Source organism: Dromaius novaehollandiae, chromosome Z, assembly GCF_036370855.1.
Source record: "Dromaius novaehollandiae isolate bDroNov1 chromosome Z, bDroNov1.hap1, whole genome shotgun sequence".
NCBI lineage: Eukaryota > Metazoa > Chordata > Aves > Casuariiformes > Dromaiidae > Dromaius > Dromaius novaehollandiae.
Window position 1 is genome coordinate 61,596,067 of NC_088132.1, and position 18,459 is coordinate 61,614,525.

Below are 18,459 nucleotides of genomic sequence, written 5' to 3' on the forward strand. Positions count from 1 at the left end.
TGTGAAAGCATATATCATCTTTTATAACATAATCAATTAAAAACTGTTTTACTTGCCAAATGAGACTAAATTAATAATTCAGACTGCTCCATGTTGCCACAATCAATATAGCAGCTTTTAACTCAAGTGAGAAAAATACTTCTAAGATTATGAGCTCAAAAACTGGAGATGATTTCTGGTTCACATCAGACATATACTAATATGTATGTATATTTTATTTTATATATGTATTTGAAAATTCTTGCAATTAGGAAACACAGTCTTGTAAGAAAAAACAATCCCCCAAATGCCCTATAAAGCAAACAGATCATGACTTTATGAAATGTAACCTTCTGTAACACTGTAACAAAAATCTAGTGACAAATCACTAACCACTGTTCACTGCTATTCTTATATGGACTAATCCTATGTTTTACACTGACGGCTCTCTGTTTCTGAAATGTCTGTCTGGGTTGTGATTATCTGTCAATAATGCAAAGACGACTGGCTCCTTCCACAATCATTTGCATCTGGCAGGCTTCTTAAGACATACCCAGAACTGCATGACAGCTGACGTTAAGCTTTCAGGGTCAGGTTGGATAAATAAGCAGCTTATCCCCTTCCATACGGTATGAAGAAATAAATTCAGCACAGAGGCACTTCTGTGCAAGGTTAGTGCAAATACTTCTGCACTATGATCCCAGAAACAGGGGTCTATGGTGAAGACACCTGAGTGCCTCTGCCTGGATTCAGGTCGACTCGTATAGAAGCACTTAGATGCTTCTACATCACGCTCTGTCACGATATCGCAAAAACATGGAATCAACTTGTAAATATCAACTGTACCCCCGCTAGTTGTCCTGCGATACAGGGAAGGACAGCACAGGAACTCGGGAGCATCTGCAGAATTCAGCTTGCTCCCTGACTCGCTTATTAGGCATGAGTTCAGCTCTGGCCCAGCCAGATCTATAATAATTATACATGCAGTGACCAAAGTGCCTTTACACCATGGTTAGAGCATCCATTTTATTTGCTTTTTTCCCCATCATTTCCATCACTTGGAAAATCCCAGGTTTCCCATTGCTCCAAATAATGAAATATCTATGCATACTCTGCATTCTGAAAGAAAAACTCTTGCCTGGAAGAAGTGACACATTTAGTTTTGCATCAGATCAAATTTAAATTTGATGGCTTGGGACAGCTCTGGCTCACCCTAGCGTACCTAATCTCAATTTATCTTACCTCATAGTCCATGGTCTGTCAGTGTCTCTAGCCTGAATACAGCATGTCACTGTTTCTCCCATAAGTCAGAACTTTTTCTCCCACTGAGCCCTCCTGGAACTGTCTAACCATCATCCATCTCCTCAGCACCTATTTCAGCCACGGTGACTAGAGAACACAAAACTTGTTTTATTTCTAATTTTGTTAATTAAATTCATTTCAGAAAGTAGGCTGCATGAAGCAGAGATTATCGATTTTACCTACGCTGAAAAATACTCAGTATGCAGTATTCTGAAGTTCTGTGAAACAAGTAAAGATGCTAGGATATCCTAACTGTTAAAGCTTTCAATTAAAATACTACAAACCACTTCCTACAGAAAATCTACATAGCTGAACAACTGTTGTTTATTAACCAAACTGTTCGGTATGAACTCCAGCAATATTTAAAGCAAATGGTATAGCAGTTCTTACAGGGAGCTCTTTGCAGCTCTAATGCCCTTAGGCACTGTGACTGTATGCCTGGTACGACTGCACTCTGATAAACTGTACATTTAACTATTTCTGTCCTTCCAGAATGTTATGTCCTTTCTTCCAATTTGTGTCTAACATATGCATGCTTCTATATCACGAGAAACACTGCAATTTGTGGGCTGGAAATCATCTGCGATGACGGCTGCTGTTCAGATATAGCACAATCTTTTCTAAAACTATTGGAAGAAAAAGAACATGAAATAATTTTTGTAGGCTTTGGAAGGAATTTGTAATGCAGTATGAGAAAGCTAAGTCGAGCCAAGTCCTCCTTATGGAGGGAGTGAAATAAGCAAAAGAATTAGCCTTAATATACTGGCAAACTTTTTACTTTCAATTGTGTAATTTTTGGTAACCACATATTTGGCATCCTTATAACTTGGCATTATTGCTAGAATACTCTGTGGCGGCTAAGCAGTGTTGAGATAAGTCAGCAGTGTATCTTTTGCTAATTTATCAAAGCACTCACTGCAGTGGACCATGCTTCTAAAATCTGTTATTCCTAAGAGAAAAGACAACAGCAGGAAAAACACTCTCATTGCTCGATATAGTAAAAGAGTACAGCATGCTACTATGCAATATAATTGTTATTAATGAGGCAGTGTAATAGCTAAAGCTATGCTAGTAGTCCCAGAACACATTCTCACTTTCAGAGCACATTTTTTATTTTCAGAAATTTCTACTTGACATTAAAATTTTGGTACAGAGATAAAATAAAAATGCTGTTGACTAAAGTTCTCTGAAAAATGGCTGGACATTTTTTCTGCTATCATATGATACAAATATAACTTCTGTAACTTCAGGTCAGTTTTAAAAATACTTACAGCAACTAGTTAATTGCAACTATGTTTATGATGTAAACTACAGTGTTATTGCAGATGCCCATGTTCAGTCAGGCTACATGTAGCACAAAGGTCTACAACTAAACATATGAGAGAAACTGTCCTTCCTAGAACCAGCTAAGGATCTCTGGGTCTCAGGCTACATCTTTAGACGACAGTTATCCAATGTCATCAGCATCCAGGTTACAGGGGCTGCATGTCTGTTCTTCGGAAGGGGCTGAGGCACAAATGCTCCTCTAGAATGCTCCTCTGCATTTTTCTTGCACTGCACTGCAGTGTGGAAACTGAAGCACAGGCCTCTGAACGGGATATGTTCGTTTCTTAGGAAGCTCTGGAGTCACTAGACACCTAGTTTGCATGATACCTTTGCTATTTGTTACCATGCCCATTTTTTCACCCAGAAATATGACCACTGCCTTATGAAAAGAGGGTAATACATAACTAGATAGTCAGTCTCTTCAGTGCCCAAGTGTTCTGTAAAATATTTGCTGTCCATCACTTTTCATTCCCAAAGTGGAACACAGAGTTGCCACTGGGGTCTCAGATTGGCACATTCAGCATTAAACAAAAACTATTTGCATTAATATCCATCACGAATTTCCCCACGTAAATGGTACTGCTTAGCTACTGAAACTGATCTTAAGAAAGAATTAAATACATCTTTCTTTCCAAGAAACTGGTCTTCCCCCGCTCTTTACAGAATATTTTATTCCACATAGCACATAGGACAGCATTTACTCCTTCAGAGTTCTGAAATTTTTGAGGAATGTTTCAGATTCTGCTTTTGAAAAAAAACAGTCTCTCCCCCCAAATTGCAGTAACTCTTACAGTAGTATAAAAATGCTAGATAGAAGCAAAATATAAATTTCCTTACTACATTTTAAAGCAATGTATCAATGGGACATGCTAGGTGACAATAATTCATGGTTTAATTACATACATGTGAGTATATAAGGCTACAAAGCTCCAGTGCAGATACAGAAGTCCATCTTATAAATTTATGAAGACAAAAGATCAATCAGTTTTTGTATTCACATTATAGAAGCAGAGTATCAATACACTCTGATTATGTAATAGCTATCTTCATTCCATTCACAACAAATCACTTCTGGATAACATCTCATACATTTCCACTAAGAATGATGACATTGTTACAGCTATCATCAGAAACATTCATCAGCTGAAGACATTTGCTCCTGGGAATCATTTTGACTGCAAATGAACAAGACTCTGTGACTGATATGTTTTCTATGAGGATGGTAAAAATATGAAACAAAGAACCGTTAGCAAAAATAGTAAGTATAAGGCCCTGTTCTGATGTTATAGCTCAGCTGATGTAATGGCTATTATTTCTTTGTCTCCAACCGTGCAGTCCCACCTGTATTCTTATGCTGTCTGTACCAATCTACTGAACTCAGCGTGAGCCGAATTAGGGAGAGAATCAATAGACAAGAATTTATGAGTTTTGCTCTGTTAGTTTTCACCTGTTTTACCTCTCTGAATCAGGTCACCGTGGAATCAGATGAGACAAGAGAAGTAGCCAGTTGTGGCCAGAATCACGTGGGATTCCTTCTCACCAACTGTAAGATGAAACCACTGCCTAAGTTGCCTCCTCATATTATTATTTAAACTAACAAGATAATTACATCCTGGCAAATTTTGACACTGGTGTGTGGTTCTGATCATGTTTGTATTTTGAACACAGAACTGTGAAAATGGCCCAGCCAGTCATTCATAAAACTATGTTACAATAATATATCATGGACATGTTGATTCATATGCTTTCCTTGCAGCTGATGCACAGGAAAAGCAAAATTCCTGAAAAATTCTGGTTCAGTCACAACTCCACTATGCCAATCCAACAGTCCTGATTGATAGTCTGGTATTCTTCAAACAGCCTAAACAAAGTTGCTAGTGCGAACCTTGCAGAAGGGCACAAGATTCAGGATAGTACAAGTACCACACCTTTTGCTCTGTATTTTGCCAAAAATTAAGCTGGATTAGTAAGCTTGCCAAAGGCAACCCCGTAAAGTACCAGGTACCCTGAACTCCCTGAACTCTGCATCCAGCAGAACTTCCCACAGAAGTATGCATCTTGAATCATCACACTCTAAATCAGCAAAGGTAAGCTACTGGCACTGGTAAGTTTGAGCATCAACACAGACTTTAGTGGCAAAAATTTCAACAAAGCAGCGCTTCTGTGAATAAATTAGGCACTAAACACAAAAAAAGATTCAACTGTTACTGCACTACGCTAGATCAGACAGGTTTCCTCAGTGACACTCCTAAAGTCATAGGAAAATATACAGGATGTTCTCAAATAAGCCATGAAAATAGTTCCAATTTGCTTTTTAACTAATACGTCTTAACTTACCTTTTTCTTAAAAGGAGAAACACAAAGCCAAGTGAGTAAAGGATGCTCTCCAAACTACGTGTTCCATCAGCCCCCGAGCTCCTTGCCTGTTTCTTCAATATCCAAATGTAAGTGCGAGTTGACAGGCCCCACTTCTTGTCCCCATTTCCTACTTCCACATTTCACCCCTATGTGTATGTAAAGGTACTTTCTAGCAGCGCTATTTCATTCTTTTTCCTGCTCCACCTCCACTTCTGTGTGCAAGAACTGAGAGCCTCCGGTGATCCTGCTCTGTTTCATCTCACTCCCTTCTTCTCTACAGTTCAGCTTCAAAACAAAGCACAGCAGGCCCAGGGAAGAACTGTGTATGTGTATTTGCACCTCAGCTCCATTAACTTTTGTTCTGCTTCTTCCATCTTCAGCTGCAGTCCCATCCAACCCAGCAGGAACATAAGAGACAGCTGAAGGAGAAAACCCAAATTTCCTCTGCTCTCTTATACTGAACAGCCTCACTCTTGCATTCAAGATCCACAGTCTTGTAGCTACCTCTGTCTGTGCTGGGTTTCTTCCTTCTCCACACACAAAGGGCTCCTTATAAAAGGAATACTGAGGCACAAAGGAGAACAGAAAATCACTTGTGAGCTAAATATTTGTCTTTTAGATCACTGGTTGAAGGATCTTGCTGTAGAGATTTCAATACATGTGCCATTTTAGTGCACATGCAGTACATCTTCTATATGACTAGGAAAATACTGACAAGCACTCTCTAGTTTCCATTTTGAGGTTTAAGAATTGTTTTCTTCCACTGTGCTCAAAATCCCACTTGCTATGTGCTTTCACGAAAAATAACTTGAGCAACTGAACTCTACCTGCAATGATTATAAAACCATACTGCAGTCAAAAACGCAGCAAGTCTGCCTCCCTCAAAACATGCACTGCCATATTTGAAAAATGACAGAAGGCTGATGGAAGACAAACAGGAAAAAACATTGTTTTAGAGCACAACTAAGAAAATGAAGATAAGATGAGGAGAAAATGCACATAAAAATACGCAGAAGGAACTGCAGTAGTCCCCAAGCCTCTTGATCTGATACCACCTCTAGCTCATAAAGGGGAAAGAGAAACAGCCTGTTGCTGGAAGCACAGGGAAAAGATTGTAGAGAAATTTACAGCCAGATGAACAGATACTCTAAATCTACATCTATCTGGAGCACTGGATTTGCTGAGATTCAAAATGCTGAAGAAAATCTGTGTTAGAAGCAAGAGGAAAAATAAGTCTTCGTAGCTGAAGGTGATGGACTAGTGGTATAGGTAAAGTGGAACACAGAACTCGTATAATGTGGTGCTGCAGGTGAAATTCTGTACGATCTTCCACCGCTATTGCCCAAGACAGGTTTTACAGAAGTTCAATCTAGAGAACAAGTGAAGTGGAGAATAACTGGGAGCCTATCTCAGCAGCCTGGCTAAGCAACCACTTGCTATCTCAGCTCTTCATTAAAGAGTGAGATCGTATCTTACGAACACTGGATCAAGCGTGACTAGTGCCATGTTACTCCCAGGCGAGCCTCATCGTATTTTGTCCCCATTGTGGCAGGTCACATTTCAGCATATCTCTCTAAAACTGCTCATACTTTTTGTATAAAAACAGTTTCGGTACACTAGCCAATGCTACATTTATGCTTAAAGTAAGGAGAATCAGGATATTTTTAGAACAAAAGACATCCAAGAGACAGACATCAACACAGTAGTCAATAGCATTCTAAATATGGATATATTCCAAACAGATTAACAGACTTCAGTCCAGAAAAATTCATCTAGTAGTAATTCTAATTAATTATTTATATCCTCCTGGAACAGCTTACTGTTAGAGGCCAGACTGGTCTGTTGTGCTGCAGCAGGAAATAACATATTGCTACAGTGACTACAACAATGATATTCTGCTTTTCAGTTCAGTAATTCCCTATACAAGAAATATGATCATTTAGGAGATATGCTCCTGTCCAGTAGATTTATTCTAATGCACAAAATCAATATTTATTTTGCTACTATACCAAAATCTGTGGTCCTCTTCTCATTCCAGGCTGGATTTTGGACCCACCTCAAGGGGAGCACTACTTAACAGTTCGAGTGCTGTAATTGTGCAGCCAAGAGGAATTACAAGGTCTACCTGTATCTAATACCCTCAAACAAACAATCTATTTATATCTTTTTTTAAAACCTTGCCTCTTCTGCAGCAAGTGAGATTGAACACCGAACCCATTTAACAGTTTTTTAAAAAGGCAAATAATGAAGACATACACAACTGTTCATACACAGCACAACATTTTTTCCTGTCTCTTGTAGAATCTTACTTTTCCATGAATGTCAATAAAAATAAAAAGTAGTTCTATAAACCAAAGAAAATCTGCCAGCTCTACCAATAACGTGTAAGAATACAGTTGTTAATGGTATCTGCTTCTACAAGATCCAAGGTATTAAGTGGCAGTGATATATTTAGCATGCATCAGACTTGAGGACATATGCAAATAAATGAGACTCAAGAATAGCTAGGACATGTTGCTTTTGAATGTGCCAGTGTTGGCAGGTCTGCTGCTATGGACCCCGGTTTCTACGGATTTGTGCTTTATGATTGATATTTGTTCACTTTCCTAACTTCATGTACAGCCGTTCCCCACATTAGGGAACTTAAAGGGTCTCACTTGTTTATCTACCGTCTTGAAATTTTCTTTAAAAAACAAACAGTTATCTGAAGATAAAACTTCTATCACACTATCAAGTGTGGCTGAAATGAACAAAGAGGGTAAAAAATATTACTAGGGAAACAGGAAAAGACAGAGTGTAAGTTTGTTGCAAAAAAAAAAAACTTGACTACCCCCAAGTTTTTACCCTTTTCTATAATCTTTGGTGTAATGCTTCTTCCTAATCATACATCTCTTTTTGCAATAAACCTACTATATTCAATTAGAAAACACTCAGAATGCTCCCAAGTCATTCACTCTTGCCAATTCAGGGAGCCCACTGACTGTAACACTCCTCATTGGATGGTTTCTTTCTCTCTAATGTTTTATCTTCCTTCACCACGGCTGCAGTCAAGTCTTCTTTCACTTTTTAATGAGAGGCTTTTGCTCTGTTTCTTATTAATTATATAGTTTTCTATTTAGAAATACTAAACTTATTTTCTTAACCAATGGATTTTCTGTATGAAAACTGATATGAAAAGTATAGTAATGGAATAAGGACATAGTTGGAGCTTCATTTTTCTGGTAAAGCGCGTTTCAGAGATGCACTGTAATTTTAGCTCTCCTCTTCCAGAGACATACTAATTTTAATTTACAAGTGGAAACTGAGATATTCTAAATAACATCTATTTAGATCTTCTAATTTTACTTTTAAAAAAGTCCATGTGTATGCTCTCCTCATTCTGTACATAGAAGAAAATGAGAAATACAAAAATATGAAAATACAGTCATTTAAAAATGTTCAACTTTTTAAGCTACAAAAGATTCAGATTTGATTAAGCTTTTGTAAAACTGTTGGATTTTTTTTAAAAGACTGCAGAGGAGAAGCCTTATTTAATGAGGATGAATCTGCTTCGTTCTGACTGACAGCATTATCAAAAATGTGAGATCACCATTAAATCAACTGTATTTCTTCTCTTCATGTTCACTACATCAAAATGCTGCCTTGTTGAGCCCAATCTTTAGAAAAAATACATCTAAACTCCTATTATTCAAATAGAAGGTAAAAGACTTTAAATTTAGAAACTTGATTGCAAATTCCTAATAATGGGAACTGACAGACAGGGCATCTTCACAAAAGGCAGGTACTCTCTTGAAAGCAAATTTAAAAAGAAGAAACACACACGCTCTCCCCCACAATTCCAAATTGTATTAAATGTGAAGCCTGTTCCTAGCTAAGGCTTTACCCTGTAAGAATCTCTAAGGACAAGTTCTCCCTTCTGATGTGTAATCGTTTTAAGTGTTTAATTTAAGTGTTGATAAAAAACACTAGGGAAGTGCATGATGTTAGAGAAAACACTGTTTCAAATAAAAACTTGGGAATAGTCAGCTTTAAATATGTACATAGGTGCAGGTTTATAGTGGTAAGGCTGTTACAATGCAACAGAGGAAATTCTTGCTTTCTTTAACTTCTTAGACTAACTAGCATAAAATTTTACTTTGGATCTGAAAAACGCATTCAGAAGCCCAAAAGACTGTCCACCCACCCTCTTCAGCTTCAACAGCAGATATTATCTTTCCTTACATTTAATTCTGGAATGCAGCTACCATATAACATCTCTTCACTATTTTTCAGTACTATATATGATTTGTTTCACTAATTTGCACTTTAATTTTCCATTTTCTACTAGAATGACCAATAGGTTATCAAATTTACAAATAGTGAGGATGTATGCAATCTTTTCCGCTCTACTTGTGTGACATCTGTTTGATGCTTATAATCACTTCTACTTCTCACTACCAAGAATGCTGGAAAAGCACAAACAGGTCAGCCAAAATCACTGCCTTTTTTTTCTTTTTCTAAGCTTAGCAACCATGAAGGGTGGCCTGACACAAGAAGTAGCAAGTGCCCCTCTCTTCTGGAAGATGGTCATTTAAGGCATTAATGCTCAGGGACTTCTGCTACGCTGACATTATTTTATAGTATTTATATATTCTGAAAGTATCTTACAGACCAACAGCTTATTCATAAGTACTTTGCTGAAGCGAAGGAATATATTCAGAGCACAACCAATTATTTCTGCCTGCAGTAAAGCTATATTAAGACAACGCAGCTACACTACATTCTAGTCTACCCTCAAAATAATCATAAAAATTCACAGTATATAGTTTACAGATACAGTGAGACAATCTTGATATGTTGTACTTCTCTGGTAGCTCCGTGAGTAATTTCTTCTCCTTTCCAACACAAGTGAAGAGTAAGTTTGCAATATAGAAATAGTGACGCTGCAATGGATAATGCTGCAATGGACTAAGGATATAGTATTATATGGTCAGGCGATGTATTTTATTAAATCAATTAATATACACTAGTTTTTCTAACTATCCATGACAGAAGGCAAGCAGAGTTTGTTCCTGGACGGGTAAATTTGTTGGCAAATTTGCAAGGCTGTTTATCCCACTTTGGTTATTATTAAGCCCAAATTATGTAAAAGGCATATCAAACAGTAGAACAAGTCAGGACTCACGTCGCCCTCAGAAGGTGTAACCACCACAGCAGAGGCCCTGAGAAGTGGCGAGAGAGGGTATGGTGCAGAGGAGCCCAGGTATGGGATGACACAAGATGGGCACAGGCCAGCACTGGAGAGCCCACAGCTATAAACAACTCCCCAATGGCCCATTAAAGAAATGCAGACCCAGAGCTGGACAAAACTGGTTTTAGGGGTAACAAAGAGATCAAAGTAACAGTATCTAACATACATAAAAGGCATCACATTAGTAAATTCAGACGTAATGTGGTACTGCAGACCAATGAGGAAGAGCAAAGGTGTAAAAGTGTGTTAGCAAACACATAAAAGTGCCCGAGTGGATTCTGCAGTGAGGAAAAAGAAACCATAAACTTGGACATCATATTCCTTCTGGTAAAGGACTCCAGATGCTGACAACTGGCTGTAACACCCCCCCACACACTCCACAATGAAACTACCAACTTCAGCACCCAGAGGAGCAGCAGAATGGTGAGCGTAACACCAGGAAAAGAGGAGAAACTAAGAGGCATGTCTAACAGTTACAACTGCATTATTATTCTTTCTGTAACAATTAGATTTGGACTAATAATAATCAGACTTTTAAGATTTCAATTCTACTAACAATAAATTCTTCCCTTTATTATTATATATATGGGGTTTTCCTCTTTGCCCATAAACAAGGTTTTGATTGTAACATCCTGCAGCCTTGCTGCTTAATGACCGTTAAACCACTAATGCTGTAACATCATCATTACAACATCACTATTCCAGAAAGAGCAAATCATAAAGATAGCAGGCCTGTGTTCTCTGCAGCTGCGGGTTAACATAGAAGCACCTCAGTCGAAACATGAGAGTCTTCTTTTCTCATGGTTTGTTGTGCAGTAAACATAAGTTTAAACAGTTACTTACAAAATTACTATGCTATTCTGAGAACTGATCCAGAGCAGGAATGATTCTGAAGTCAGCCATGGTAAACTCCCTAGCTGGAAACATTTTTATGCATATTTGATCTTCACTTCTCTTTCAGTCACTCTAGAAAGTGAATGAGCAAGCCAGTGTGAACACCTCCCATGCTGAAGCACATCATACAAGCATGAGCCAGGTAGACAAAATGCTCTTGCACTACTGCATCTCTCCACCTTAATCCTGAGGATTCACAGTAAGTCAGTCACTACAACTAAATATTACTTCTTACTAAATCCATCACCTTCTGATACAGATCTCAGGGTATGGGATTAGGAATTACCTTCTTTCCCCTGTATTCCCTCTTTACTCAGTCTTAAGGAACTTCTCTAGGGTCTCATATTTTTTTGACACAGGTCACAATCTTTAGACCTTGTAGTCATTGCTTGCTTTTCCAGCTGTGGTTTCATTTCACTTCCTTCTCATCCTGCCTTACTTTGGTCCCAACACTAAATAATACATTTATTCTTGCAACAACCAGTTAAGGAATCCGTAAGGAATCTGAGAATAATTCTTTTTACAAGTAGTATCACAGCAGGGATGTCTGAAGTCCCACTGCACAAATCCAGGATGAGACACCTGAAGGATTTACACTTTAAATACAAACACAGCAGTGCAAGAAAAAGAATTTTAAACCGATTTACACATGAAGGAGACAAACATCGATGATGTGACTAAGGTCAGAAGTTAAACCTTCCAAGTCTAGTGCCTTTGCTACAAGACTGTCAGTTGCCAGCGATCATCAGTGTAGATATGAAAATTCAAGGCTGCAGGCCAAGATAAGAACATTTAGCACAAGATGGTGTGGTTAAACAATCCAGTATTTTATCCATCTGTTTATCCTTAGTTCTGATTAACACCGGGAGCGTGAAAGCCAACTTACTTCCTAGGGGCTGACCACTGGTCACCTTTGTCAGACACACTTCCGTGTTTTAGAAAAGATACAAAAGCACTGGTGATGTGTCAAGTTATCAAGTGAAGCAAACGCCCAATAATATTTTCTTCCCCCTGTATATCAGGATCATTTCCAAGAGGACACTGCAAATTTGAATGTAACTGTAGAGTCTTCCTCTACATAAAATGACTGTAAACAGAAATGAAACAAAACTGGGAGGAGCAAAAGACATTTCTTTGACCGAGATCTTTCAGCAAATGATTACAAGTTTCAGACTTTAGCAAATAATGCAAGCATACAAATTCCCTTTCACATACATCTTGTTATAACAGAAATACTTCATATTCTTAGCTACAACAACAGTAACAAGAACCACTATTTATACAGGCAAATCGCTAAACATAAGTCACTTCCCGTCACACTCTAATGATATGCTGTATGCCTAAAAAACCCCAGGAGCACACAGCCACTAGGCAGGCATCCTCCTCGCAGGCAGGCAGAGCCTTCGCTTGCTGAGCAGGCGAGGAAGTTTGGGTCCCCCTGCTGCTCGCAGCACCCACGCCGCAGCGCAGGCCGCGCAGTGCAGGCACAGCTCAGGAGCTGGCAGCCTTGCTCCTGCTCACAGTTCAAGGTTTATACACTTTAAACTAATCATAGTGTGCATTCAGTCACGAGACCACGTTTATGGATCTATTTTGGCTTACTGCATCAGCCAGAATATGTGTGCTGAAAGAGGGAAGGGCAACTCGACAGACGAAGTTCTCACACTACAAAATAAACTTAGAGAACCAGCCTATGCTGGTTTCCAAAGAAAAAGAAGTCCAAAGTCTGAAAGGGTTCATTCTCTCAGGCTGCTTTCAGGAAAAGGTTTAATAAAAAGTGAGATGTACAGTAACTTTAACAGAGATAAATTAAAAGGTTCGCCTCCCATCACGGCTCTGTACAGGACTTCTTGAAAGAGCACTTAAATGAAATGCTCCCCACTGCCACTTATCAAAACTCTTGCACTCCACCTATCAAATGTTCATGCTTTCTTCTACGTGTGAAGTTTTACCATCTGATTACTTAAGTGTATAGCAATAAGCATGCTCAAAATCACGGTTTCAAAGTACCACGGCCTACTATTCTATGTACCGCAGTGACAATTTGCGCCTACATACAAAAGAGAGGTGTCAGAGCACTGAAGAGAAACGCTGGCAAAGGGAGCTCGGAAGCAAAGGCAGGACCCCTCGGCTGGCACGAGGGAGGGGAGGCTGCTAACAGGGACGCAGCACCTTTCGTGCCATGTCAGCCTGCAGAGGGGGTGCGATGTCCCAAACTCCTGGTGGGAAAAACTCTCCTGGTGGGAAACACGCTGCCTGACTGAGAGCCTGAAAAGTATACATTTCAGTATTAAAATAGTCCCGTTTAAATAGTCCATGCCACAAGCATAGACTTTCATCAAGATTAAAGAAATCAATGTCCATCAAGGAACAAAAGCAAAATAACTTCCCCTCAAACACACTGTTCAAAACCAGATGATTTGTTTCACATGCTTAGTTTTGAATTCTTGTACTTTGCAAATTATATGCAGATTTAACAACTGTATATCATTTGATATATCAAATTTAAGAATAATGTAGAGGAATTGGTTAGGCAAGGTTTAACAAAGAAGAGATTTGAAAGTATATTTTTCTTTCTCCAGCTACCACAAATTAGGAAAATTTGTGCAAAATTTCATTCGAGAAAGTAATCTCTTGCAAAGATGAAGGTGGCTGAAGACACCACAGGTGACATGACTGCAAATGCTCATATACACTGTGCTTTTGCATCAACATTTTATTCAATAGAAGCAATGAGGTCTGGAATTTTTAAAACCATTTTAGGGGCTCTGACACTTAATAATCTTTAAATTTATCAAAAGACCAGCATCCAATGCTAAGACATCCAGAACTTAGAAAGGTTCTTTACTCTCAGTATCACAGTCATTTTACAAAGCCAGAACAAGTTTTCATAATATCACAGTGCCAACTGAAATATTTGCTAACACAAAACAAAAACAAACAAGCAAAAAACCCAAACTCAGGCTTCCCCCAGATGAAAGTATATACGTCATACTGAAAAGTCCTATGATATGTCCTGGACTCATCACATTTTCAAGCTGGGTCTGCACATTTAATTGAGAGGGACAGTCTCCATGCAATTATTTCTCGATCTGGAATTCACTGCTCCACTATGATCTTGTACTACCTTCTAAAGGGTCTACTGATAATATCTAGCAGAGTCTGAAGTCATTCACTGTCTGAGCAGAGTGGAACGGTATATAGCCTATATAGCCTATTGTTTTAAATGCAAACTAATGAAAACAATATAGCATCTTACTTAAGCGTAGTCAATTAAAATAAGCTTAGCAGCTTCTAGATAAGGCATAAATACTAAATTAAATTAGATTGCTATCAAATGTAAAGCAATCACACAAAAAATCTGTGAATTATGGTTTATGGAAGCTTTACATGTCACTGTACTTCAGTCATAGAATATTCTAAGCCTATAACAATGACATGCCTACCCAAAATGGGAACGATTTCTTAAGTAGGTATTATTTCTCTGATATGAATTACTTAATGTGTTTGCTCTATCTGGCCACACAGTATTTTATGGCAGGAATTTTATGAGAACTTTTCCTTTGAAGACATGCATATCATTAGTCTTTCTATTCAATTTCCTCTGAGCACACAATGACTGTGTTATTCATTTTAAGATACATTCCCCTTTTTTTTGCCCCTCTCTCCCCCTGTAAAAATCTCATGACAATCTGTGGTCTTTAATTCTGTTCCTATTTAGATGGTTTGAAGAAGGTAACTATAACTGTATAAGTGATATGAATATATAACATTTTTGTTATATTTGTATCCAAAATATCTAGCTACTAAAGACATAATGATAATATAAACAGCAAGGATCAGCTCACTATTCAAAGAAAAATATTTCTGTTTTGATAAATAATAAATACAAACATCTTTTAAAAAAAAATATGCAAAAAGATACTCCGAAACGCCATTACTTAAAAGTTAGGAAATCCTGAATGCTAGTGTTTCCCATTTAGAAGATATGAATGTTCAGATTTCCTTTGATCCTATTGATTAAATTTTACAGTATTTCTTCACACTTCAAGTTTGTTTGTTTTTACATCACAAAACAACAAGAAGTCCAACAGAAACTAGTTACGTACTTATCTTTACCCATCAAGATTTGATTCTGCAGAGGAGGAACTGATCACGTTGAATTAGAAAAAAATGCATGCAGGAAGCGATCATAAATATGTGTTTGCAGAATACGTAACCTTAGATAGTACCATCTTAAACCAATATTAAAAAAAAGCATCAAAAATAGAATGATTTACAAAAGCATGCCAAACTTTACAAACATAATTCATTTTAAACACCTACCTGTTTCTGTAGCCACCGTTCTCGCCTTCTTTGTTTCCTCTTTAAGCTTTTCAACTTGTTTCTTTCTTTCTTACTCAGCTTTTGGTTGAAGGAAATACTTGCAGGCTGCACAAGACCACCAGGTGTGATGCACTGTTCCTCTTCTACAGCACTTGTAGATGAAGAACGGTTCATCACAAAAGGTGACTGATCAGCAGTGGCACTCCCGGAATATTGCCCAGTAGCTTCAAAATCACATCCACTTTCTGTTACTCTATGTACCAATGTGTTACAGGAAGTAACTCGAAACCTTTTCTGTAGTTCATCAGCATTCACACTGTATTGGTCCTGAAAAGCAGTATCGTCTTTCTGATTGGACTCTAATTGCAAGTCACATCTTGTGTAAACAGGTGGATTTTCATTTTGGCCATGGCAAATAGTTCCCACACTGGAAGTTCCATATAAAGCAGGCAACAAAACAAGCCTCTCCCTGATACTTAAATCCAAACTATGTGATCTTCTGCGAAAAGCTTCTACAGTGCATGCATCATTCATAGGCCAGGCAGCAGACAGGTTTTTCCTTTGATTTAATGCCTTTAAGGGAAGTTTTTTACCCTTCATCTCAAAACTGGGTGATCTGACTTCCAGACAAAGTGCTTCTGTTAATCTTCCAATATCATTGTTCTTTCTGGCCATGTATGAAAACCCTTGATTTTTGATTTCCAAAGTTGCAGCTACCAGTATGCGGTGGGGATCCTTGTTAAAATCACACTGAATTTTGCAGAGTGATAAGCGTTTTGCTGATGGTTTTGCCAGTTTAACAGAGAAAGCTGGCTGATAGTCAGTCCGACTCTTGCAGAAATGTATATTTACAGACTGTCCACAGGAGCACTTTGTGTTGCAAACAAAGTTAAAGCCCCCTAAGCGGGCCTCACAGAACGGACAGTGTAGTTTTCCAGTTGTCCACTGTGTCTATTAGCAAGAAAAGAAAAAAGAACAACAGATTCATTGTAAATGAATGATTAAGAAGCCATTACTAGATTTACTTTTCTCCTTTAATGAAAAACAAAAAGTAAACCCTTTTAAACACAGGAAAAGAGACTGCACAGAAAAAAGAAAATCCACTATAAATAATGTTCTCTCAAAAACACTGCTTGCTGAAGTGATAACTGATTCTAAGAAATCCAGAACAAACACACGTTTCAAAATATAGAGGCTTTAAATTACTTCAAAAATTTGTCTATAGAGAGAATAATGCTGCAATACTAATGAAAATATTAGATCCTTTAAAACACTGAAATTAATTTCTTATGTTAGCCTGGAATTGGCAAGCACAGTTTCTCACTTGAGTTTTCTGAGTGCTGATACATCTCTTGAATACTAAGTGCAGAGGAAGAAGATTTCTCACAAGATGAGCGTAGCTTTTGCTTTGCTTACCCGACAATGCTTAAAATAGTACTTAATGTATTTTGGTGTACGTAGTATTACAGCATAATCTGTGTGCGGGTACTGTCACAAACCCTTTATACTGTATCTTTAAGGAGACAATTATTTTCATTATTTGTAATTTTATGAAACTCATTTCAATTCTAAAGCCACTTTTTCAAAGGAAAACTTATAACAGATCTATAAACACACACTTGCACACTCAGTATTTTCAGTAAATATATTAATCTGTTCAGCAGAAACATTTGTGAGGATTAAAGTTATGCAAGTGTTTGCAGGATCAAAGCAAAGATGAGAAACAACATTATCAACTCTGGTCACACATCACTCGTGTGCCTGGAGTTGTAAGTGAAGTTCAGCTCTGAGTGTTACAGATGCTGCCCAACATTTCTAATTAGGCAATGCTTTTAGTTGCCTATACCTTTGCAAGTTTGATTGAGAAGATGTTGCCATGACTGACACTTGTCTGAGTGAATGCTTCAGAAAGTTTCGGTAAAACCAATTTTGCAGTGTCAGAAAAAGCTTGTGTGCTAAAAAAGGTTATTTTTTGTTATGTAACACTAGAAAAAGTTCTGGAAACTCTTCCTTGAGAAACTTACTCCTGTGTTTTGTGTTAAAAGCTCGAAATTTCACAAAATGTAAGAGATGTGCCTTTTGTTGCACCTATGAGAATCTGTTTGAATCTGAACATGTTATTAGCCTAGAGGAAAAAATCTCAGTTTACACATGCTCAGTAAAGCTTTCTGAAGGCTTTAAGATCCCTGGAAATTCCTTGAACATGCACAGTACCTCTCACAGTTTATAAGGCTGACCAATTTGTGTCTATGCCATTCCTCAGAACAACTAAGCTGGTTCAAAGACTTACTATGAGCTTCCCACGTTCCATTTCGCAGATGCTACAGGCTAGGCACTAAAACTGAGGAAAAAGCAGTCTCTCTCTAGTGCCTCTAGCGAGTCTTCTTGGCACTCTGGTGCTATGGAACACTAATTTGGATCTCCAAATGCAGGGGATGGACGAGCCATGAGAAGTCAGGGAAGAAGGTAAGGAGCCCGGTAAAACGAGGAAAGGAGGAGACGACCTGTCCTATGTGCATAGAGACTGGGAGATGAGGTGCAATACAAAGGAGTCCAGGATTAATTTAACATGAACTTGGAAGTGGACTGTGGAAGTACTGACTCAGTAAAAGAGGCAACAGCCTAACTGTGGAGGAGGTGGTAGGGGGAAAATCAGCAAGATCTGAAAAGAAGCTGAGGGGACACAATTTCGTGATAGGCTGCATAAAAAGGTAAAGCAGGGAAGAGCCAATTTAAGAATTTCTGTACACTGAAGTGTGTATGAAACCAAATGAGATTGGTTAAGAACAGGGACAGATGGCAAAAAAGAACTGGCTAGGAAGCAGTAGGTTGTTGCAGCCTCCAAACAGACTTTGTGCTTATGTAAAATGATTTAGCCTTTGATTCAGAAGTCATACAGGAGGAAATAACAAATGATCACAAAATTATTCAGATCTGGGTAAGAAAGAACTGTGTAAAAAGCCCATACATTTATCCATAAACCCACAGGACCTTTCTACAGAAGTCAGAAGGGAATGTGGCAAGACTTTCCAGGATGTGAAAGG

General features: G+C 38.2%; 1 protein-coding gene across 3 annotated transcripts in view; it reads right to left on the reverse strand.

The window, feature by feature from the left end:
- Positions 1 to 18,459, reverse strand: part of LOC112987100 (E3 ubiquitin-protein ligase RNF180) — a 61,098-nt gene that overhangs the window by 33,887 nt on the left and 8,752 nt on the right. For all 3 annotated transcript variants that reach the window (XM_026106797.2, XM_026106798.2, XM_026106799.2), the window contains exon 4: positions 15,416 to 16,366. In XM_026106797.2, coding sequence (XP_025962582.2) covers positions 15,416 to 16,366 — 951 coding nt within the window. The remainder of the gene's footprint in view (positions 1 to 15,415; positions 16,367 to 18,459) is intronic.